The sequence below is a fragment of the Pteropus alecto genome, unplaced genomic scaffold (assembly GCF_000325575.1).
Source record: "Pteropus alecto unplaced genomic scaffold, ASM32557v1 scaffold206, whole genome shotgun sequence".
Lineage (NCBI taxonomy): Eukaryota > Metazoa > Chordata > Mammalia > Chiroptera > Pteropodidae > Pteropus > Pteropus alecto.
This window is the reverse complement of record NW_006438906.1, coordinates 2,064,018-2,088,624: the sequence shown is the minus strand read 5'-3', so window position 1 is coordinate 2,088,624 and position 24,607 is coordinate 2,064,018. Positions and strand designations below refer to the sequence as shown.

Sequence of the window (24,607 nt, the reverse complement as noted above, 5' to 3'; positions counted from 1 at the left end):
GAGCTTATCTGCTTTGTTGTATCACTGAATCCCTAAAAACCTAGTACGGAACCTACCACCCAGCCAGCAGTCTGATTTCTGTTGAACAACGAAAGACTATGGTAGCAAGGAAAATTGGAGGCTAAATTTAGATTTAATCCAAGTTCTGCTGTTCACTGGCAATCCTACATTGGGCTATAGATAGAGCAATTTTTATACAGGTTCAAACATAAACACAGCCACTTTGTGTAAAAAACAACTACCAACGTAGAAGTGTGGCAAGGGTTCTTTCATTTGCTTTTAGTAAACTAAATGCTACATAACTGCATTTTTCTGAAGATAGAATAGAAACAATATGCTCTTCATAATCAGATTGAAGAATAAATGCAGCTCACCTGAAATTCAGTTTATGACAGAATATAGCCATATTTTCACTAAAATAATTTGACTTAAAAAACGTATCATTACTGCATAGGAAAATTTCTGGATTCTTGTTTTAAAGTGTTACTGTTTTATTTTTTCTTTTGTTGAATATACATTTGTTTTACTGGCAGTCCAGATAAACAAGTATATAAAGGAAATATTTAAACTTTTCTTTTGGTAGAAGATAAACTGCAGATTAAAATGCCTCAATTTAACCTGAAGAAATGGTTTTGAATCATACAAATTTTTAAGAAGAAAAATAAAGACTGTCCAAAGGGATTCTCCTAGCTTATAACACATTTCCAGAATAACTTTCAAAAAAAAAAAAATTCAAAAATACTCATTGACTACTTTAAAAATATGTCAATACCATATGGCTTTATGAAATAACTTCTAAAATTTATAATTTTTTATTTAAAAAGGATCCCAAGTTTTAAATAAACCACTAGCAATATCATTTTTTCACTTAAAAGTGCGTATCTCTGAGGGTGGGACATACATACTTTTCCAACAAACGATTTTTACAAATTTTTCACACACACACACACAAAAAAAATCACTTAAAATATTTTTAAGGGGGAAAAGTGTTTTCACCAAAAGTCATCTTTAAAAAGACTGCAGTAGATGACACTGTTCCTTTTTTTTTTTTTTCTTTTCATACCATCAAAATTCTCAGTAAGAGGCTTTGGCAGTTCTAAGACATATCATGGTCTCTACCAAGAGACAATGAGGTTAATGATGTCCGTGGAGATGGCAATGGCCTTGATGGCTCAATATGAATAGAGACATTACTGGGCTGGGTCTCCAAATCCGAGGCAAAGATGCTCTCTTCTCTTACATCCAGAGTCTGTTCAATTGAAGCTGCCTGGAATGGAATATTATCTACAGTTTTGTTGGCATTAAGTAAGTTGTTATTTAGTGTGGTAATATCACATTCTTTGTCCAGGACACCGAATTCATCTTCTATTGTAACTATATCTTCAGTTTCAAATGTTTCCAAAGGAGCCAAAAACTCACTTTGTAGAGGGTCTTGAGGACCACTATTGTCACATTCTGCATCCTCCTTTACTTCAGAATCCTTATCACTATCACTGTCAATGGTAATTACAACTGGGGAACGTGAACCATTATCTCCATGGTGTTTCTTATGCTTCTTCTTATGTTTCTTCTTTTTCTTTTTATGATGTCTAGTTGTATCAGTAACTTTCCCTTCATAAACAATCTCTACACTCAGGCTCCGGGTCCTTCTTTTTCTCCTCTTGTGTTTTGTCTCTTTGTCTGATGATCGGCTATCTGAAAAGCTGTCACTTTCATTTTTGTAGTTTCCATCCAATTTTGAAGATTTTTGGTAATGACCTTCCTTCATTTTAGAAGCAAATTCATGAGATGGCTGAGCCACTTCATTAGAACCCTCTAAATGCCGTGTTTTGTACTTTCGTTTCCCTCCAGGCTTTTCATTTCTCACTCGGTCAGGGCCTGTAGATGCAGTCTTTGATCTATTACTAGATAGGCTCCTTGATCTGTGCCTTTCATAGTAGTAATATTTCCTTTCACTGTGGCTGTTTTTTTTCCTGGCATTTGTTCTTTCAGAAAAAGATTGAATTCTAAATTCTGGACTTGAAGATTGTCTGGAATAATGAGCTCTAGACAGAGTTCTCCTCCTGTAAGATGATTCGTAGCCATCCCTATCCTTGTTTCTACTATAGTAAGTATACTCCCACTTATATCTGCTTCCGTAATTATTTCTTAAATAATAACGATCTCTAGTTCTGCTCCGTGATCTTCTTTTACCATGATCATTGCTATGAGATCTTGATCTGCTTGTGCTTTCACTACTTAAAGACAGGGTTTGGCTTCTTCTTGACCAACTACTATCTCTAGTTCTTGATCTTTTTTTCTCTCTCCTACCTCTGGGTCTGCTACTCTCTCTGCTTCTGGATCGTTTTCTTTTCATTCTCTTTTTCCCATGATGCTTTCTACGGTTCTTCTGATCATGCCCACTTCTACTCTGAGAACGTGAATCTGAACTTCTTGATCTTCCTCTCCTTCTGTGTCTGTGGTTATATGGGGAATATACTCTGTCTCCTCTGATAGATGAGCTCAGGTCTCTGGGAGAGGACAATGAAGTAGATCGTTTCTCTTCCTTCTTTGATTTGATTCTTGTACCAGAATCACAATGACCTTTATTGATTTGTTCTTCCTTTCCAAGGATGGAGCGGGGAGATGAGCATCTACTCACATCGCTATCACCAGAACTATAGGACTGCTCTTGTTCTTGTGTCTTCACTGTTTCCATTTTCTCATAAGAGCCTAATTCCTCAGAATCGGAGGATAGTTCAACAAGTTCTGGGGTCCTCTCAGCTAGTGGTTTAACAAACCCAACAATGATACAATTATCTGAAGAAGAATCACTGTCATTATTTAGGTCCTCATTGGTTTGTACTCCTTGTATCTGAGACGTGGCTCTTCCTGTTACAAGTTCTTCATCTGAACTGTCAGAAGTATTTAGAAGGGAAGACATGGCAGCATGTACTTGCTCTGAGCTTGAGTAAGATGGCCCTGGAGTTTCATCATCCCATGGTGCCTGACTAACAGTGGCTACATTAATATCTAGCTCTTGGGTCTCAGCTTCATCTGGAGATATTGTTATGACTGAAGAATCAGAATGGCTACCTTCTTCATAGGAAGGAGCAGGGCAATCATAATTAGCATGCTGGTCAAAGGCTGCCATGTTAAAAGGAGATCGAGCAAAACTGATAAACTCATGTATAAAATGCTCAGTTCTATTAAGTAGAAATGGCCTTAAATCAGACACAAATGCCTGACTTTCCAAGTCATAGCGAGTAACATTACTCATGATGATGTGCTGTACTATATTTACTAAAGATCCATGAGTTCCAAAAAGAACTGTAAGTTCACGTTTTAACCAAGGGACTAATCTATGAAGACAAGCTGGATTTCTACGGAAAAATTCAGCTGAGATATCCCTGTAGCGACCGCCATCTTCAATATTTCTAACACGAGCACCAGCACGATAGAGAGTTCGCCTAAAATTAATAATATCTTGTTCTTGAATTTTCCGCAAAGATCTTTCATCGGCAGTAGTTGGCCTCCTTGGAATCTGTCTCATAAACTGAGGAATTTCACCATCTCTAGGTCTTGTTGAAATGCCTAACCCTTCAAAGAGTACTCCACTATCTGGTGGAGTTGTTGTTCTTCTATTCATGGTACTACTGGGTGAATAAACAGAAGCACTTCGGTCTCTGGTCATAGTTGTACGATACCGGAATCGCCGAACATCAGCAGTGGCAAAAGAACCATTATATGAAGGCCTTAGGACATACTCCTTGAAGTCATCTTCTGCCCTCACAGAATGGAAAATAGAATCAAAGGGCTGTTTACATAGTGGACATTCAGCTTTGTTTTTAGACCACTCCTGTACACAGCGAAAACAGAACTTATGTAAACAGCGGTCTAAGTAAGACACATTATCAAATCTATCCAAGCATATGGGACACTTAGAATCAGGAGATGCGTCAGCTGGTACAGTCTGTTGCAATTTGCTAGTGCCAGCTTTAGGTGAAAAGTTGTCCATTTTAAATTCCTTAGCGGCTGATGCCATTATCTGTAAAAGGGAAAAAATTACATCAGTAACCTGATAAAAGAAATGACTAAATCTGAAAAAAAACTCAAATGACTGAAACACACTTTGGTGAAAAAAGTTGAATAGTTCAATATCTTTGTAATATAAAGGGGCAGTGTAGCATAGTAATATACTTAATAAATACAAGCTCTCAAGTCAGATTTCCTGGGTTTGGATTCTGGTTCCTTACTAGCAGTGTGGCTGTGTACCAGTTACTATCTCTATGCTTCAATTTCATCTGTAGATGAAATTGATCACTACCTCACAGGGCTTATGAACAAGGTACCCTTAGAAAAGGTGCCTGGTACATAGTAAGTTCTCAAATATTAAATAACATTCTATTACTCTTTTAAAACTAATTGAGAAATACTTGGTATATACAAAAAACTAAAAAAAAATATACCAAGAAAATATACTGAAGTACTCATGTATCTACCACTCAGATTTAGCAACTAACATTTTTTTCAAGGTTATTCCAGATTTTTAAAAACATCCCTTGTCTTCTCCTTCCTCTCTAGAAAACAAAAAACAAAAACATCTGTTCTTAGGTGGTGTTATTTCTATCTACAGTTTTAAATCTTTCACATATATGCCTCAAGACAATATAGACTATTGATTTGTTTTATTTATGGTAAGTATTATATACAGACCTTTAAAAATATTGTTAGCAATAACTTTGTTGACAGGTGGTTACTAGACTTATCATGGTGGTCACATGGTAGGTACATAAATGTCGAATCACTATGTTGTACACCTGAAACTAATATATTGTAGGTCAATTATAATTTTTTTAAAATGTTAGTGAGATAATCTGCATACCAGAAAGTTCACTTGTTTAAACCAACTCTATGGCTTTTAGTAAAAGATCCCTTCATACACAAAAAGAATTTTTAGTGAAAATTAAATGAAATACCAAATGTAAAAGCACTCAAGGGAAGTGCCTGGCTCAGCAAATGCTCATTAAATGTTAGTTGCTGTTGTCAGTACTATGATACTACTATTACTACACTATTATATTCAGTTCATCACTGATTTCTTTCAGCACCCTTAAAAAGTCTTTCTTAGCCTTTTTATTTAATTCAAAGTCAGCCCAAAGTATCTTGAATCATGCTTTCGGTCCCCTTCCCTTATTATCTTTTCCCACAAGGATCACAAGAATCTTAGAGATTAGTTTTCTTTGAATTTATCAGTTTATATTGGCCCATAACTTAAAAAATGAATTTGCCAGAGCTAAAATTTAGTTTGTGTTACATTTTAGCCTTGTTATTGTATAAAATCCTCCCTTAGCTGCATTCTACACTAATCATTATATAGTTTCTTCCTTTATGTTTTTCTGGGCCTATTATCCATCTTTCTCTACCTCCTCTATCACAGAAGTGCTATCATTCGTCAATCTCTATCAAGTTAGTCAAATAATATAACTGTAATTTTCTAAATCCATTGGCCATTCCAAGCTCTAACGAAAACAAACCCACGACAAAAATCTGAAATTGTAAAATATAAGTTATTTCATCACAGATTTCAAATTAAACTTGCTCATCTAAGGCATCTTAACTTTATCAGAGCCATAACTTAATAGGGAATCAATTAATGTTGAGCAAGTTTTTTTTAAGGCGCTCAAATATTTATAGTCTTATATTCTCTAGAGCAGAAATGTAAAAATCACCACTGTCCTTAAAGAGAACAGAATTACAAATACATAATACCAATTGCTTTTCTGTCAATATATTTAAATTCTGCAACCTTAATATTGCATAAATTTCTCGATGGTTTCCCCTAGTTCTATTATTTTTCATTCTCCTACTCGGAGGAAAAAAAAAAATCCTAAAAACAAAAAACTGTAGGATAAGAGACAGTATGCATGTGTTAGCAGAAGGTGTGAAAAATGGAAAGAGAATTGGAGAGGTTATCAGAAGATCTGGACTGAAGACCACACTAACTCTGGAGTTTAGTCTGCCCCTTCTATATATAATAAAGAGATAATTAGACTTTAAAAAGACTGGTAAATTTCAAGCTAATACATTTTATCCTAATTTATGTCTTTGGAATAAAGAATTTTAGTGTTCACTAACCATTTCCAGTTCACATAAAAATTACAACCCAGAATGAATTTATTAAAGAAATGTAGTAAACTTGAAGTTCTAATTTAAAAAAATCTCAACTAAGTATGATTTTTAAAAAATGGTATCTTAGTATTCCCTCCTCTAGTTTTATAAGCCTGTTAATCACTTTGATAGCACAAGTCTAAAGAATGTCCAGTAATGTCAACCATAATAAGTAAAAAGAACATATTAGAGTTCTGTTTTGTATTTCTACACAGGAATATCTTTAGCTACAAAGAATGGTATTCATCCAAAATATCAAATATGGCAACAAATGTAAATCATCAAATCAGGGATTTGCTCCTTCAAAATCATCACTCTACAGTACTAAAATTAAAATATTTGCTAAGATACAAATGAAGCAGAATTATCATATGACCCAGCAATCCGACACCTATCTATTTAAGAGAAATAAAAACATATCTCCACACAAAAACTCATAAGTGAATATTCAGAGCAGCATTTGTCCTAAAAGGTCAAAAGTGAAAGTAACCCAAGTGCCTATTAGCTGGGGAGGATAAATAAAATGGGGTATATCCATACAACGGAATATTTGGCAATAAAAAGGAAGTACTGATACATGCTAAAACATGGATGAACCTTTTCATTATGCTAAATGAAAAAAAAATCCATCACAGAGGACCACATATTGTATGATACCATTTCTATGAAATGTCCAGAATAAGCAAATCTAGACAGGAAGCAGATTAATGGTTGCTGGGGGGAGTGGGAAGGATTACAAGGTTTCTTTCTAGAATGACGAAAATGTTCAATTTGATCATAGTTCCACTCTGTAATTACACTAAAACCACTGGATTATATATAACAGGTGAACTATATAGAATATAAATTATATCTTAACAAAGCTGTGTAAAAAATACAAATTATGGCATAAACGAATCTGGCAAGAGACAGATTAAGATTTGTAGGTTTGTAGACAGGGTTCTGGGTTTAGGTAGCAAAGGTGGACCTGATGGTAAATTCAGTGCTTCAGATTCTAGAAGTTTGTGCTAAAGGTTTCTCTACCCTAGCACTCTAGGAATTAGGACTTCAAATTCATTTCCCCATAGGGGAGAAAATTAGTCAGTTCTTCTGATCCTATTTCCTTAACTGCCTCCAAAATTCTAAAGTTTATCATCTTTAGGACAAACTGATTAAGCCAAACCTTCCCTTCCCCAAATCTTCAAATCTGGTGGCTTTAACAAGGATAAGAACCCTTCGTGCCATATTTCCGGGGTATTTCAGATAATCAATAGGCAAACATATCTATGGAAAAACAAATTGGAGTGAGGATAAAGAATCAAGAGGCTGACGTCTAAATAAGACCATAGACTGACTAGACGTAAAAACCACACAGTGATATAAACAAAGTAGAAATATTCTAAAGAATTAAATATTTTATAAAGCCAGACTTCTTATAAAAGTCATATTCTATGGCATTTCTTAAATGACTGAATAGAAAATTAAATTACCAGCTGATTATATCTGGAGGAGTGATAATTCTAATGCAGAGCCAAGGCCACAAAACAGCTGTGTGATCTAGAGGAAGTTATTTAATTTCTCAAAACCTTAAATTTTCTCAATTTCAAAATGGGCTAAGTAATAGTACCCACCTGAAAAGGCGGTCATGTGAAAAAATATATTCCACATAAACACTGAGGATAGTGCTTGCTGAGCAGTAAGAGTGGAATACTGTTTCCCTATGTTATGTGAAAATCTGTTTTCATCACGCATAACTGATTGATTATAAAGGCCCAGAAAGATAACAATCTATAACAACTAATCTTCATACTTAATTAATTATTGTATTTAATATATCTAGGCAGAGTAACTAAAAAGGGTTCACAAATAAACTAGAAAAGTGTTAAAAAAAATCTGGGTTCTGCCTCTTGTGACCTTAAAGAAATCACTACTTCTCTTAACTGCATTTAACCAATTCCAAAAGATCCTATGAAAGTTATAGGATCTATTGACCAGATCCTATAAAGTTTAATTTCAATTCCAGCAATAAAAATTTTAAAAAAAAGTGTTTGGGAACCATTCCCCTCTAAAGGCACTCATTCTAGACTAGCAAGATTGTTTTAGCTGACTGCATAGCTTTGCATGTTATTGACTAATAAAGACAAAACCCCCAACCCTCACCACTATTAACTTAAGGGATAGCCCCTTCCCTTAATTTATTTTAACCTTGAAAATTACCTACCAAATCCGATTCATTTTTCCTCTTAAATCACTATTTGCCTCATGTCAGTACTGCCCCCTTCCAGTCTAGGAATCTGCAGCCCACGAGGAAAGCTGCACTGACTCGATGGATGAATAAGTCACTTGATGTGGAGTAAGTCGACAATGTGTAACACTGTGCAGACAACTCCACAGTCACGGTGACAGTCGCTTCCATTGCTTGAGAACTGCCACCAGCCAGGGTATAAGACAAGCACCACGTGCATTACATAATCACAACGAACTAAAATATTGTTATTCCCATTTTACAGACAGGATCAGAGAGGTCTGAGGACCCATTCAAGGTCACACCTGACAGTGGAGATGTCACGATTCAGACTCGAACGTTTTGTTTTGTATTGGGTTTTTCCCCCTGAGACCAAGCTCTTTCCAGTACACGGCTATGCTCGCGCCTCTCGGGAGCGCTTCTTGGAAACGCAGCCCTCCCCCCACCCACCGGAACAAATCCACAGGTGTGCCGCAGGTGCCGCCCGCCCGGTCCCCTGCCTCGCCAAGGCTTGGACGGCCTGGCCTCTCAGCTCCCTCGTCCCTGGGCCTCGCTCCAGACGGGAGCTCCAGCTGGCCCAGCCCTTCCGACCCCCGCACCCCATTGTTCCCGATCTCACTCACCTCGGAAGATGCTGGCGCAGGCCGAGCTGGGGCGCTCGTCGCAAGCTCCCGGCGGCCCAGAAAGCTAGGTCGGTGACGGCAGGATCCGCGAAGGCGTACCCGGCGACTTCTCCGCCGGCCCTCAGGAGCGGGAGCAGGCGGAGGCGCTTCACCCTCCTCGCGAGACAGCGGAGCCCCTGGCGGCTGCTGCGACCCCTGTGACGTAAAGCGCTCATCACCAATGGCAGCTTGGGGGCGGCGGTAGGAGCAAAGCCCACCCCGCGGCCCCCGGCGCGTCAAAACACAACACCCGCCTGCGTAACGCATGCGCAGTAGAAAGGCGCCGGCAATGAGGGCGGGGCTTACGCGCCCGGCCAGAGCCCTGGCCCTTCACCCACCGCTCCCTCTGTTCCTGGAATGGGAGTAACAAGACACAGAGGCAGAAATCTTTATCACCGTCATCCTCGTTACTACCAATCTCCGGGGTAACAGGGACACTAACTTAATGTTCGCTCCTAACTTACCCGGAAAACACGATAACTAGTTTAGTCTCATTTAAACCTCACCAAACTCTGCGAGAAGTTAACTAAAACTATCTCCAGTGTATAAAAGAACTGAGTTACACAGAGGTGAAGTGACTTTACCTTCTGTTGCACAGCTAGGAAATAACACCAGGATCAAATGGAACCCAAAGCGAGAGCTCAAACAGAATCCTACATAGTGTTCGGAGAGAGAGATCTACTCCAGGCTGGGGATGAACAGTGATTAACTCCAAGAGAACAGAGCCTTGAAATCTGCCCAAACAGATAACGCTTTCTCTCCACTCCCCCTTGTGCCACTCCCCGAAATCAGGATTAAAACCCTATTTTAGACGACATCTGAGATGTACAGAGAAAGAACGTCTGAGTCTAAAGGGGCCCATTGCTCCATTCTACCCTCTGGCCTCAGATGGGAGCGTCCCAAACATTCTAGAACTGAATTTGGTAGAACCCGCCAAGTGCCAACCACCAACCTTTGACTTAATATTTGATAACGTGCTACCGTTCTAAGCACATAATAAACGCTCAGCAAACACTTGTTGATTGGCAGGTACATTATGCCAGGTAATCGGTGCCAAGTTACTTCTCAGAAGTTATCATTTACATCAACGAGCCGCTGCGATCTGTTTCTTGAAGAAGGGCTCAATTAACAGATTCCCACGATTCGTCAGTTATATAAAAGTGGGTGGCATTTTTATTTACGTCAAAGATGAATATATGAACGCCTATCAATATAATGTGGGAACAGATGCGAGACAGAACGTGAATTCTTCCAGTATTAGACACCGGTGTAGTATTTAAAACATGGATTAGTTTTTCTTATACGCTTTTAAATGTACTTTACGGTACATTATCCTGCATTACCACTGCTCTGCAACGAACAGACCAACTGACGAGGTACACTTACCTAGTGGCCAACAAACCATTTTTAAACATTTTCTCAGTTATCTCATTCCGTCCCTGAAAGGCGGGCTAGGCCTGCGATCACGTGAGCCCGCCCCCAGCTCCGGGCGGAAGAGGCCGACCCTGCGGGTGGGAAGCGCTACCGGAGGCGAGTGGGCGGGCGGCTGTGCCAGGCTGAAAGATGGCCGCTGCCGCCACCGCCGCCGCCCGGCAGCCGCCGCCCCGGAGGTTACTCTAGGGCCTGCAGGTTCTGCGCGTTCCCGCGGACCGTTGTCGCGTTCTTACCATGAAGCCAGTGAGTCGCCGCACCTTGGACTGGATTTACTCGGTGGTAGGTCCCGGCTCTGGTGAGGCTCCACGGTGTCGACTCCCTAGGCCCGTAGGCGAAGCCCCCCTATTCCTTCAGCGCCCAGAAACTCTAAAATCCATTCCTGAATTAAGCATTTCACTCCCTTCACCTTGACTCCGCCTCTTCCTGGATGATACGCTCTTCTGCTTCTTACGTAAGGACAGCTGGGTGTACTCGCTGCCGGAATCCCTTATTGGAGTTTGTCACTATAATTTCCACCTTAGCAACGTACATGGCAACCTATGGGGGACGAAGAGAAGTAACACTCACAATACAGTGAATTTTTTGCTTCTACTTCCCCTTTTCCATTTTTTTTTTCAGTTGCTCCTCGCGATCGTATTACTCTCCTGGGGATATGTAATCTATGCATCAACAGTAGCTGCTCGACGACAGCTAAAGAAGGAATACCCTGACAAAATCTTCGGCATGAATGAAAATTTGTAATTCCTCTAAATTTTATTGTATGCAAATACTTCTCTGGCACGTGTCTAGATTTAAAGTAAAATCCATATAGTTTCCAATTTTATTTTTGCTTATCGTGCTTTATATTAACCACTAATGTGCTAATTTTTCAACTATTTATGTTTGTCTTTTACATTCTCATGTAACAAAGCAGTCTAGATCAGACAGCTTTTGAGTATCAGATCATAGATGGAATGACATGCTTTTCAACTTATAGTTTATAAAATACTTTTTAAATGCCTCCGAAAGCCACCTTTAAAACAAGTGTGTGGAATTTCTATTCTTATGTTTATTGTAACATTTCATTCTGTTGCATATGTACACATCAGACTAGATTAAGTATCATGTAAGAAAAAATCTGTCTTGTGACTATTTTTCTACATCCTGTTTTTCAAGTCAAGAACAGCCAGAAAAAGTAGGTGATGGCTCTTATATTTTGTTAGCGTGTCCAGTTTTTACTTATTATTAATCAAGAGTCTCAAATTGTACAGTTTTTGAGGAGAAATAAACAACACATATCTGAGAGTAAACTTTATTAAAGTTACTTTTCCAGAAAATACATTCAGTAAATATGGTAATGTAGCAACTTGGGCTCATATGCCTTTGAAATTTTAAAGTAATCTTCAATGATGTTGATTAGGAAATTCTTTCATGGGTGGAATTACTTCTCCAGTCTCCAGAATTGTATCACCCTAGGAAAACAAACATGTGTTAGTACAAAAATCTTGTCTGCAGAGATAAATCCACCTGATCAGACCTCACACCAAAAATCTAGTTCAGCTTTGGCATTCATACTATAAAAGGGACTTAGACAAAGTAGAGGCAGTCTAAAGATGAGTAACTAGTATTCAAAATATTAAGGTATAAGTGAAAGAATAGGGGAGGTTCCCCTCAAAATTACTAGAATGGGCATGAAAGTGGTCTCTTCACAAAGTGATAAAGAGATCATGTTTATTTTGCATGACCCCAAAAAATAGAAGCCCTAGAAGTTACAGAGAAACACCTTCAGCTCAATATAAGCGTGTAAAGTATTCCCAGCAACTAAATGTGTTAGGCAATCACCAGTTGACCATTTGTTTCAGATATTAGAGACAGAATGAATGCAAACTTTGCCTAAGCAGCTGATTCATGTGTCTTTTCAAACACAGCAAGGGCCATGAGCTTTAGAGCCAGAACCAAGTGGTGAGAATCCTGTAACCTCCACTGACAAGCTATATGATTATAGGCAAATTACTTAGCTTTATTTTCAGCTTTGTGTTCAAGATAGATTCTGTCAGCCTGACAGTCTGAATGACTGGGTAGAATAGAATTATGCCCCAGTCCCGACCCCTCCAATTTCCTGACCTGCTACAGCTTAGGACTGTTATCTGATGAAGAAATAAACTATCATGTTCAAGCCATTATACATTTGGGGGATAATTTGTTACCACAACTAGCATTACCCTAACACAGAAATTAGTATCCTGAAATGGTAGTAATGCTGCTGTAATAAAAACTGAAACACATGGCACTGACTTAGCAGTTTGAGGGCAAGGACACTGGCACTGGAGGCTAAAAGATGGAGCAATAACTTGGAAGCAGAATCTAATGAACTTGGGGTTCTAGGAGAGGTATCTGGGGAAAGTTATAGTATGTGTTTGACTACTACTTGCTCCCTTGGGAATGTATTTTAGGAAGCATGAGCTCAGGCAAGAAGTGGCTAATTTGAAAGGAGAAATAAAAATGGAGAATAAAAAAAATCAGGACCTTGTGGGATTGGAACATCAGTTTGCTTCTGAATCTCTAAACAGTTAACAGTGAAGAAATTCTGAGAAACAGAAGCCAAATAAAACTCAATAAACACAGGGACTCAGTCCTATGACAAAGATCAGACTGAAACGAAGGTAGCCTGTGAACCAGAGTCCCTTTCAGATGGCCTCCACATAGCTGCCACTGAGTTGAGAGGCAGTTTACTTGAGGACAAAGAAAGGACAGAACTTGGTAACTATGTATAGAAAGGATAGATGCATGGGGGACTGACTAGAAGCAAATAGACTCCTACCAAGTATTTTTCTTTTTATGCCTGCCAAATGTTGTGGGAACTAGAAAGTCAAAGAAACCAAATATATAGGCAACAAAGGCTTGTGAATGTTTCATCTTAAAACAACCTCTGGCACTCAACCTGTGTACAGGAGGCAGATTTAAAAGGCTGTACAACACTAAAAAGGGCATGCCTCCCAGAACCCATTTTAGATGTGGTCTAGGTTGATAATGGAAAAGAGAGAACCCCCATGGACAGAGCCGGGGGCCAGAAAACCAGTGAATAAAGGTTTTACTTACAGAAAACAAAACCATTGCCCATTCAAGACACTTCCTACTCACGAGGGTTAGGAGTCTTTATATTTGACCACAGATTTCAGAATTGTCAAGAATCAGTGATTGCACTGTCTGAATGCCACCACTGAAAAATGGATGTGTGTGGCGAGGGGAGGCCAGGGACAAGGGATACAGTTAACTTGCCTTCTTAGTTCATTGGTCCTCAAATCTCCAATAGAAGTCAAATCTAAACTTGACAGATAACTACTGTGCTTCATCTGGAAATCTTGGATTTGGTGCTGGTTCCACTGATGGAATGAGACTTTACGATTGCTCACTAGGGAAGGAACTGTGTTATAGAGAGGGGTGAAGGAAGCAAAGAGCTATTTGGTGACTAGAAGGATGGATTGTGGCAGAGGTTTCAGGCACAGGATGCTGGGAAATTTTTTTTAAAAAGCACATAGCTATTTGGGACAATGAGAATGAGTTCTGGCCAATAGGATCTAAGAGAAGTGATGTAAGTACTTCTGTGATTAGACCTTAAAAGAATACCACCGTCTACGGCCATGCCACCCTGAACATGCCGGATCTCATCTGATCTCGGAAGCTAAGCAGGGTCAGGCCCGGTTAGTACTTGGATGGGAGACCACCTAGGAAGACCAGGTGCTGTAAAAAAAAAAAAAAGAATCCCACCACGTCCAGCCCTCTCTTACCCTAACATGACCTTGGAAGCCTCATATTCCAGATGGCATAACTACAAGATTGAGGAAGATGGCCTGATCCACATTAGTTTGTGACATCAATAAGAAATAGACCTTTGTTTTATTAAGCCACTGAAATTTGGGTTTATGTTTGCCACTGCCTATTCTATTCTAATGTATGTACAAATGAGCTTTCTTCATGTCAGCAAACAAGAAGCTTCTCAAAGGGGTCAATGGCACAGAAATGGAAAAAAACCACAGTGGCAAAAATATAGAAGTAGGAGAAATGCCATGGAATCACTATGTGGTCTTCTAATGAAAGCCTTCCTTCTTTTCCTTTGAACAGTAATAGTAAAATAAATAATAAACAAATGTATAACTGGAAGAATAAATAAATTATCCAACTGGTAAAACCAGTAAGAGAATTTCCTATTTTGAGACTATCTAGGCCCTGACACACATCAACTATACACAATGAAATATAAAGAAATCCCCTACTATTTCCTAAAGCAGAGTTCCAACTGGACGGGTAGCTAATTTGGTGGTTTTCCCTAAAATTCCCTTCTGTTGCAGTAGATAATGGATTATTGTGACTATGTCATTTAGCAAGAATTTTTAAAATTATAGAACTTAGAGATTGACGGTAGTTCATTATCTGTGACTAGAAATAGGACAATAACATAACATATATTTTATATGTCAAATAATAACCTGGCAACCAGTAAAAATACCAACTGACTTCTGTGTAATCTTTTAATGCTGAAAGACTCATTTTTAGTTAGGATAATAGCTTACATATTCATATTATAAAATTTAAGCACACATTAAGAGATTTTAAATTCACAGATGGAGAGGTTAAAGTCAAACTGACAAAAGAAATGATAGTTTGGAAATAATAATAGAAGCATTCAGTTGCTATTACTAGGCTCAGGTATCTGCTCAGGCTGGTGCCCTCCCTGTCCCAAGTCCTTAACCCTACATGAAACCAGGGCACCTACCTTCAATTCACTTTAGGACTACAAAGATCATACAAGTGTTACAGCCAGGTTGAAAACAAATGTGCCCACCTCCCATTTTCAACTGCTACTTCATACTATTTCCTCTTTAAAAAACAAAATAAAACAAAAAGAACATACAAAGCAGGCACTTAAACTGACAGAAGGAACATTTTAGACTAATGATCACTTAGGGAAGGAAAAGAGGAAGAAAAATAACAAAAGAAAAATCAGAGACATTTTAAGACTTACTGGAAATATTCTGGGCTTCCTTTCAACAATGGCATATGGTTTTGTCTGCAATAAAAGTAATGTATTAATTACAGTTTTAGAGTTTCTCCTAAAATAAAATAGATCAAATCCCAAATGTTTAACTTAAGTCCCAAATTTTCACCAAACTACAGATTCATACATCCAACTGTTTAGTCAAGATCTCTGCTTAACTATCAAATTGGCATCTCAAACTTAACCATGTCCAACTCTTCACTTCCCCCAACCCCTAACTATCTCTTATCCCAGTACATGACCCTTGAATTCTGCCAATTAAGAAGGCCAAAAACATTGACTTCTCAGCAGATCCTGTGGCAACCTGACCCTGCCTAGCGATTTCCTGCTCGAATGAGTTTGTTCCTGACTGCTCTCCCCCTACCTCAAGGACTCTCCAGCTAACATCAGTTTTCTCATAGCTTGCCAACCAATTAATGTTCTTCTTTATATCTATAGCTGTGTAGGAATGACAAGACTGTATAAAACCGCCTGTTATGTTACAATCGGGGCTCAGCCTTTGGATAAGAATCCGCTGAGCTGGTGCTGGCATCAATAAACGCTACTTCCTGCTTATAGCTTCGGTGTCCCATCTCTCCGTTCAAGAATCCCTCAACAATCCTGTTGAGGTTATATCCTGTTGAGATCCTACCTTGAGATTATATACAGAATCTGCTTCTCACCACCTCTAGTACTACTACCCTTCATCCAAGCCTCTATCATTTTTCACCAACTAGTCTCCTGGCTTCCATTCATGTCCTCCCACGGTCTATTCTCCACACTGCAGGCAGAGTACAGTGATTCTTTTAAGATGTATTACTCCTCTGCTCAAAGTTTCTTAATTCCTAGAGAAAAAAACAAAGTCCTTGCTGTGATCTCTAAGACTGCACAACCTGGCCCTTGGCCACCTCTCTGAGCTCCTACCTCTCCGTCCCCCTATACTATAGCCATGGTTGCTTTTTGCTATTAGTCCAATCAGTTGCACCTGCTTGAGCCTCAGGGCCCTTGTACTTAATGAGTCCTCTACCAGAAATGCTCTTCTCCTGAATATCTGCTTACTCCATATCCTAGTCTCATTTATGTTTCTCTTCAAATAGCACGCCCCCCTCATTCTCTAGCCTTTTATCCCGCTTAGCTTTTCTTCTATAGACTTATTACCTCCATCATATACCTCTGTTTATCTATGTATTACCAGTCTCCAAGACTAGAATAAATATTTCCTGAGGGCAGGGACTCAACCTGATTTGTTCACAGCTGTATCCCTTTTTTTAGAACAATGCCTTGCACACAGGAGGAACTAAGTAAATATTTGTTAAATGTACTTATTAAGCATATACATCTGCAAGAAATACCAAACCAAAACTTTAGATTACTGGCAGGATGTAAAACTTGGAGAAACTGAAGCCAAATGCAGGAGAGAAACTCAGAACACGATGTGAGGACATTACAGTGTCTTTAAAAATATTTCTCATAATACAAAGTGAAGATATTAAATTGTCTTTAAGAACTGTGGCCAGAAGTGAGAAGACATCGAAATGTCATCAGAGAAAATTGTAAAATTCAAGTAGGCAGTAAAGGTTAGCTAAAGCAAACTGCTTGCAACAGTTACTGAGAATGTAGTCCTACCCAAATCAAGAGAAAGAATAAGGTAAGAAGAGAGAGGCCTTGGGACCTCTACTGACACAAAACCTTTTACTAAATATGTCCATCTCTGGCTCAGGAAAAAATCACCTGGAAATATGAATCCTCAGGTAAACAATCATATTAATGTCTTGAACTGTCAACCCAGTAACTGCAGTGTTAAATTTGCCTCTCTTAGGAAGTAAGTATCTTTTCAATCCCAGAAAAATTTATTAAATATAGATATGAGTTTATATTCACCAGAGTCGAAACAGGTGAATGTCAAATTTAATATGTTCTGAAAACACTGGAACAATCCATATATTCTCTTATTTAAAGTATTTGTAATATTTAAGATAATCTGGCTATTAGCAGTTTTAAAATATTAGTTTTAGGATTCTAGTTAAAATGCATTTCAAAATGCAGTTTAAAACATTTAAGAGAATTTGATTATGTTTTTAAGTGTAATTATTTTAGGAGAGTTCAACTTGAATTAATCCAAAAATAATAACAAAGAAAGGAGACTTCATATTTTACCAGATGTATAGGTAGTTTAACAGAATTTTTAAAATGAGTTTAAAGAATTAGAAAAAAAGGAAGTTTATAAACTTGAAACTAACTGAATATTAATTTATATTACAGATAACTCTTGAATGTTAAAAAAAAAAAAATTGAGAGAAAGCTGTATTTTTATTCTCCAGGGTCTTGCAAGTTAAGAGAGTGAAAAAATACAGACCTATAATGATATGAAGTGGCCTGTGGACTTGCAGGTGATCTTAAATATAAAACCTTGTTTGAGCCCTTAACAATAGAAATATAAACTACATGACCCTTACACATATAAATTGTTAGCCCTCTTTAACGGCTGTAGAAACATTATTCTGTTGTGTGTGTGTGTGTGTTCATGTGAAAGCACTAAACTCCAACTCTTAATTGCTACTAGCCTCCACTAATCACATAAGACAGGCCACGTCCACATGGACATCCCCAGAAACTGATATGGCAACACATACTCCTAAACAAATTTACTTCCTACCCCATGACCAGAATGCTCACCTTTCCAAAACTCTACTTATAACTTCCAAGGCTAGAAATTTTAGAGCCATAAATGACTCTGAACTTTGGTTTCGTCACCAACTTAACTTGAGCTATTTCTTCCTTAAAAAGTGTCTCTGGCTTCACTTTTTTTTTCCCATTCTTGCTATCTTTGCCCTAACCAGATTCTCAACAACATCTGCTAAACTACAACAAAATCCAGCTGATGTGCCTTACGTCAATATTTTCCTCCTACCAATTCACCCTACATATCGATGTTTTTCATTTTCCTAAATTTATCATTTTTATCAAGTTACTCAGCTATTTAAAAATGGAAAGTTTCCCACTGCCTACCACATACACTTCAACCTCCTCTGCCTAGCTTTCAAGACATTCCGTTAAGTGGTCCCCAGGCTACTAAGCCAAGAGACCTGCTATTCTAGTCATCTCAGTCTTGGGTAGACACGGCCATGCTCATTACTGACTCCTTATTTTTCTTTCTGACTAGAGTAACTTTTCTCCAACATACTCTTAACCAAATCATACCTATCTTCCAACTTTATTATAAACTCCTTGAGGTCAGGAATTTTGTCTTATATATTTTCTATAACAATAAAATTGTAAAACAACATACTAGGCACTCCATATTTGTTGACCAAAAAATATAATCTGCTTAGTGAAGAGAACAAAGATGTCAGCAATCAGAATTTTAAAGAGACCACATAATCAACAGAGAACAAGTCGTGTTAGAGGAAATTTTCTGAGAAAACCAGTTATTTGTTTCACTTTCCTTTCAACAGGCTAACAGAAAGCAAACCTCAACTGAATTATTTACAATTTGTTAGGTAGTCCCAAACTTTTGTTTTGTTTTTATCTTGAAATAATTTTAAACTTAAAAAAAGATGTAAAAATCATAAAAATATATATATATACACATATATATATATTTTTTTACCTAATCACTTCATAGTAAATTGCTGACATAGTTTATTACTTTAGGGTGTATTGCCTACTAATAAGGATAATATTCTTTAAAACAATCACAATACAGCCATCAAAATCAGGAAATTAACATTGATACTTTACTACCTTCTACCTAGTCTAAAGAACCCATTCAAATTTACCAACTGTCTCAGTAATTGTTTGAAATTCTCAGGAAAATCCCCTCTTACATGTCTTGTTCTCCACTGGGTAGGCTCTTTAAAATTCCGACTGCCAGTACCATCTTTGTTCTTTTAACTAAGCCCATTCAAGAACTGCATTTAGTTGACATGTCTCTTTATTTTTCTTCAATCTGGAATGACTTTTTAGTTAATCTTTAACCTTCATGATCTTGACATTTTTTAAGATAACAAGCCAATTATTATGTAGAAAAGTCCCTCAATTTGGGTGTGTCTTGTTTCCTATGAGTAGATTTAGATTACGCATTTTTGGCAGGAATATTGAAACATGGATGCTATTTTCTTTTTACTGCATCCTATCAAGTAGCACACAATTTCAATTTGTCCCATTACTGGGAATGTTAATTTAGATTTCTTGATTAAGCTGATGTCTGCCAGGTTTCTCTACCACAAAATTACCCTTTTTACCTTTGTATCAAGTAAGTATGTTGAAGATAGGTATTTTGAGATTAACCTTAGCATCTTTTGATGTTCTTTAGCTGAATAAGGTATTACTATAATGATTCACGAATGGTGACTTCTAATTCCATCATTCGTTGTCCATTTATTATTTAGCGATCTCGTACAAAAAAAAGCTTTCTTTTACCCATATATTAATTCATTTACTTATTTATATAAGTATGGACTCGTGGATTTAGATTTTATTTATTCGGTTATCTATCATCTATTACTATCATTATTTATTTTTATGTTCATATTGTCCCAGTGGGAGTCCTTTCAGGCTGACTCTGTGTCCTTTTGGTATATCTTCTATCATTCTTTGAATAGTTTTTTACTTTCTAACACCCCAAGCTCATCTTGTATTTTCCCTGCCCCAGTCCTGGAATCAGCCATTTTTCCAAAGAGCTCTGGATCCTTTCAGTGGAGAACTTTATTTAGAAAATAAGACCAGGATGCTAGATGTGCTAATTACCATGGGGTAACACTGCTGCTGCCAGGTGCTGTCAGTGGACAGAGCTAGGGAATATCTACACTAACATCTATAATTACTTCTATATCTATTAGTACTTATTAAAAACCACGTGTTAACACCAATACTTCCAATTCCATTACAGCAACATAGGATTTTCTCCCTTACTATATGTGTAATTCCCTTTTCCAACAATGAGAATCCTGGGTCCCATCATCATCACTATATACACTCATCTGATCAATCTTCTTGTATATAAACGATCGCCTGTCATCACCACCACATTGCAATATAAATAACCTCTTCACCTCATTCAAGTTCTGACATTTCATTCTGCATTGCCACCTCCATCAATGCTCCAAACCACCCTTCTTCCAGATGTCCTCCTCCCCCTGCGCAGGTTTCTAAATCCTACACTAGGCTGCTGCACTGCTACTCTCCAAACAGGTGTACTCACCAGCTCCCTCAAAACCCACCCACCCAGGATCTAACATTCTTCAATGAGTACAAGAATGCTGTCCTACTCTGGGTTACAACATTCCATGCTGGACAGCCACCACTTCTCTCCCTTCCATGACACTCCCTGAAATGCACTCCTTCCTCACCCTGCCTGGGATCCAACACCCTACACCAGTCTATCCTTAGCCTTTAAAATAAGGCAACTGGCTCGGTTCAATCACTACATGCAAGATCTTCCAGTGAAAAAGTTCAAGCTTTTGAACATCTTGGATTCTAATGATGACAGAATGAAGAAATGGGAAATGGGATGGTGACAAAGATAACTACTATCTATTTTAATTTTACTTTATACCAAATCTATGCTCAAAAAAAGCAGCAGAAATCCTTTTCTCCCTTCTTACTCATGACCCTGAGTTTACACTAGTATTATTAGGTCAACTACATTCTGATCATTTAAACACTGATCATTTCAAATTGTAAACAACTAATATAATGATTAACTTTTTGAAAAACCATACATTACTTAAGTTTCATTAAACCTTTTACCTAAAAGGATTCAAAGTAGTTAAAAAATCAGTTACAACTGGCAGATTATTTTCACTACGTAAAGCAGGGTAAGGCATACCCACATAGGGAGCAATTTTGTACAATATTAAAAATAAATTCTGAAAAACACATATTTAAAACATACTTACATTCACATGATATTTGAGATAATAATGAATAATCCAGGCAGGTATAAGTATATGAGTAAAAGCAAGGAAACTGTGTCGGTATGTCTTATAGATCTGCGAGGGGGAAAAACATACACAAAATAAACAGATATTCCATCTTTCACATTTGTGGCAGGAAAAAAACATCAATAATATAACAATGTCATGATTATTTTAAAATCTCTACATGCTACATATTTCCTTATAGCCTGTAGCTAACCTCACCCATTCAAATATTTTTACTAAAAATGGGGCCTGCTAGGAGAAACCTATAAAGTTCAGGGTAAATGAGGCTTAAGACAAGCAGCATTTTGCAAAACTATAATAAGGCATTTACAGATTTAAAAAAAAACCCTCTAAAAATATTATATATTTGTTAAAGATAAAACATGGCATACATAATGAAAAAATAATTTTAATCAATTTAACCAAAGTAATCAAACATACAGAATTTTTCAGGTAAAGTCATCTCCCAAATTTATCAATTTCAGATACCTACAATTAACACCACTTGCATCATTCTGGGGGTAAGGCAGGCAACCTGAACACATTGATACTGGAAAAGGAGTGTTTTACATACTGGGATAAGGGTGTTCCAAGCTCATTTTGAGACACCTTCATACTATTGTGAAAGAGAAAGGTAAAAGAGAACTAAAAAATGGAACTCTTCCATGGCAACCAATTTGACATACACACTTATCCATCCAGGGAAAGGATTCTAAGTATTATATTAGATAGATAATGATTATAGAAGAAAAATTAACTCATGGTAAGATGAATTTCAACCCATGATTATTTACTTCCTTACATCACGAGCTGATGGGTGGGATGTCAACTTTCAAGGAGTGGCTGCCAAAATCAACAAGTAATGTCAAGGATATGAAGAGTGAGAGAAAGGTAGGATTAGAGTTTACCACCATAAATATGTCTAATACCACTTTTTCAGAAAAATTTGCACCAGATTTTGTAGGACAGTAAGAAAATAGATACACATGAATTTCAATGTGAACTCTAATTCCTAGCTCTGTGACCATGGGTAAATCACTGAATTTTTGTAGGCCTCGGTTTCCACTCATTTAAAGTAAGAATTAGGAATAGTTTTGTACCTTATAGGAGTAAAGAATTAAAGTAACATGTAAAACCCTCAGCAAAGTGCCACCCATAAAGTAAAAACCCAAGTGTTACTTATTAGTATTACCATTATTATCTGCCAATGTCATAGCTGACAGAAAGCAATTCTGAGATATAGTGTTCATCACCCATAATTGATGTGATTGAATTAACAACTTCAAGAAAATGTCCAGAGACCCTGAAAATAATGACAGGTCTTGAATGAGGAATTTTCTGCAGAGTAAAGTCCAGGAATGGCATTTTTAAATGAAAATGTGTGTTAAAAGTACATAGCTGTAGCTGAGAAAGGTGGTCTTGAATATGACCCTGTCTTTTATGGTGATCCTACGGGGGCTGTACTACCAGCTAGACGCTTGTTGTGCCTTCTGGTAGTTAGTTGGGAGTAGTGTAGTTGGTCTCTGTAACCTTGACCTTAAAAATCAGACAAGTGTCCTCAAATACTAAAATCATAGAATTTTAACTACTAAATCCTTCGCTATCATTCTGAGGGGAAGATTTCTGCAGTCAAAGACCCAAACGTGCAGCGTCCTGTAAAACCTAAGCAAAGATTCGCTTCTTTCTCATCCCACTTGACAGCAAAGGGGCATGACTCTTCCAAAGCCATACATGCTCTTCGACTCTTGACTCCCAGTCCAGGACTCTTGAGACAAAGCAGCTTCCCCGCTAAACCTAAATCTCAGTTGAACCTGATTTTTCCCTCGGGGAACCACCAGGACTTGGTGCGCAGAGCGAAGTCTGCCCTTGATGTGGCTATAAGCAGCAGGCGTCCCAGGTCGCCGCGGGTTGTGTGTATGGTAGCGGGGAGAACCATCACTCACCACGTTCTTCCAGGGGGCCTGGTCCTGCAGAAACTTATTCCAGAATCTCTCCATAGGCCACACCCTCTGTGGGGGCCCCACTGGCTCCCGCGGGGTCAGCTCCTGGTCCTTCAGCCATCTCCTTCTCAATTCTCGTAGCTGCTGCAGCCGCAGCTTCTCATCTGCCGTGTACCCCGTCATGTTGCCGGTGGTACCCAGACAGAAGGAAACGGCGCGCCCCTAAACTAGGGTCTCGCCCCTTAGGCGCGTTCTCGCTCTGCAAAGCGACCTTGCGAGGACGCCTGGGCACCGCGCGCTGTTATAACGTCACCGGTTCTACCTCTGCGGCGGCTCCAAACACCGCGTAGTGACTGAGCATGCGCAGAGCCTGCACTGGCCGCTTGATGGGCCCAGATTACTCCGGAGAGGGTGGGCGGAGCGCTTTAGTTGGGTTTAGATGGGAAGAGACACATAAGAAGAAAGTTTGAAAGGTGAGAGGTCTAGACGTTCGAATATGGAAGAACTGCTGTGCTGGGAGCTGGAAGGGTGCAAATATGTGATTCATTGAATGCGATGTCCCAAAGTAAATTCACTTTACTCTCCCACCTTGGAATTCCTCCCAGCGGTGTCAGTGAGTGTTAAAGTGACTTGAGCAGCTATCTATCTCAGTATGTTCCTTCATTTGTACTTCGAAAGTAAAAGGAGTAGTTTAAGGTCTAGGAGAATTGGACGCATACACACGTTGACACGGCAATTCCACTTCTAAGACTCTGTCTTAAAGACATAGTGGTAAAACTGTGAAAGGAATGTGCATGGCTATTCAGTGCAGCCCTATTTGTAATAAAATAGTGGAAATTACCCCAAAATTCCTCGATAGAGGACTGGTTGAATATGGTACAATAACAATGCTCAACATGCAACCGTGGATTACCTTAGGTATGTTAAGTGAAAAAAGCTAAGGAGAGAGAAGTGTGTATATTATGTTACCTTTTATCTTCAAAAGGGAGGGTGGTAGCAATACTAAATATATATATATGTTTGCTTAAATTTAAAAAATAATGGAAAGGAATACTTTTTTTTTTTTAACCTCTATGCGAGGAAGGGGATAGAATAGAAGAGACAGGGATGGAAGCTAAACTTCTCTGAATATATCTTATTTAATAGATTTGACTCAAGAAACATGTAAACATTTCATATCATTAAAACAAATTTATAATAAGCAGTCTATAAAAATCAAAATTAATCTGCTTGGTGGCATAATCTCAAAAACACACTAT

At 38.2% G+C, this 24,607-nt stretch overlaps 3 protein-coding genes and 1 pseudogene across 5 annotated transcripts; 2 read left to right on the top strand and 2 right to left on the bottom strand.

Moving 5' to 3' along the window:
• Positions 1-253: 253 nt before the first annotated feature.
• TOPORS (TOP1 binding arginine/serine rich protein) lies at positions 254-11,033 on the bottom strand. 3 transcript variants are annotated; one of them, XM_006916116.3, is made up of 3 exons: positions 10,704-11,033; positions 8,998-9,192; positions 254-4,027 (listed from the first exon to the last, which is right to left on the bottom strand). In XM_006916116.3, the coding sequence occupies exons 1-3, from the start codon at positions 10,704-10,706 to the stop codon at positions 1,097-1,099; spliced, it is 3,129 nt and encodes a 1,042-aa protein (XP_006916178.2). In that variant the 5' UTR covers positions 10,707-11,033; the 3' UTR covers positions 254-1,096. The 3 variants fall into 3 exon arrangements, with proteins under 3 accessions (XP_006916178.2, XP_024905481.1, XP_024905480.1); XM_025049712.1 differs by lacking the exon at positions 10,704-11,033 and adding an exon at positions 10,423-10,508 and having other exon boundaries at positions 256-4,027; XM_025049713.1 differs by lacking the exons at positions 8,998-9,192; positions 10,704-11,033 and adding an exon at positions 8,351-8,778.
• SMIM27 (small integral membrane protein 27) lies at positions 10,556-11,293 on the top strand. Its single transcript, XM_025049714.1, has 2 exons — positions 10,556-10,749; positions 11,089-11,293. The coding sequence occupies exons 1-2, from the start codon at positions 10,705-10,707 to the stop codon at positions 11,209-11,211; spliced, it is 168 nt and encodes a 55-aa protein (XP_024905482.1). The 5' UTR covers positions 10,556-10,704; the 3' UTR covers positions 11,212-11,293.
• Positions 11,294-11,747: 454 nt separating this feature from the next.
• NDUFB6 (NADH:ubiquinone oxidoreductase subunit B6) lies at positions 11,748-23,675 on the bottom strand. The gene is made up of 4 exons (XM_006916073.3): positions 23,352-23,675; positions 21,385-21,477; positions 15,473-15,517; positions 11,748-11,921 (listed from the first exon to the last, which is right to left on the bottom strand). Exons 1-4 carry the CDS (start codon positions 23,529-23,531, stop codon positions 11,853-11,855), a joined length of 387 nt encoding a protein of 128 aa, XP_006916135.1. The 5' UTR covers positions 23,532-23,675; the 3' UTR covers positions 11,748-11,852.
• Positions 14,081-14,199, top strand: LOC112483144 (annotated as a pseudogene).
• Positions 23,676-24,607: the final 932 nt, after the last annotated feature.

Coding starts and splice junctions, on each gene's coding strand:
- SMIM27 (XM_025049714.1), top strand. CDS start 10,705: ATGAAGCCAGTGAGTCGCCGCACCTTGGACTGGATTTACTCGGTG. Junction 10,750..11,088: donor TGGACTGGATTTACTCGGTG/GTAGGTCCCGGC, acceptor TTTTTTTTTCAG/TTGCTCCTCGCGATCGTATT.
- TOPORS (XM_006916116.3), bottom strand. Junction 4,028..8,997: donor CTGCGCCAGCATCTTCCGAG/GTGAGTGAGATC, acceptor TCCCTTTTACAG/ATAATGGCATCAGCCGCTAA.
- NDUFB6 (XM_006916073.3), bottom strand. CDS start 23,531: ATGACGGGGTACACGGCAGATGAGAAGCTGCGGCTGCAGCAGCTACGA. Junction 15,518..21,384: donor ATCTCAAATATCATGTGAAT/GTAAGTATGTTT, acceptor CTTTTATTGCAG/ACAAAACCATATGCCATTGT. Junction 11,922..15,472: donor GGAAGCCCAGAATATTTCCA/GTAAGTCTTAAA, acceptor TTGTTTTCCTAG/GGTGATACAATTCTGGAGAC.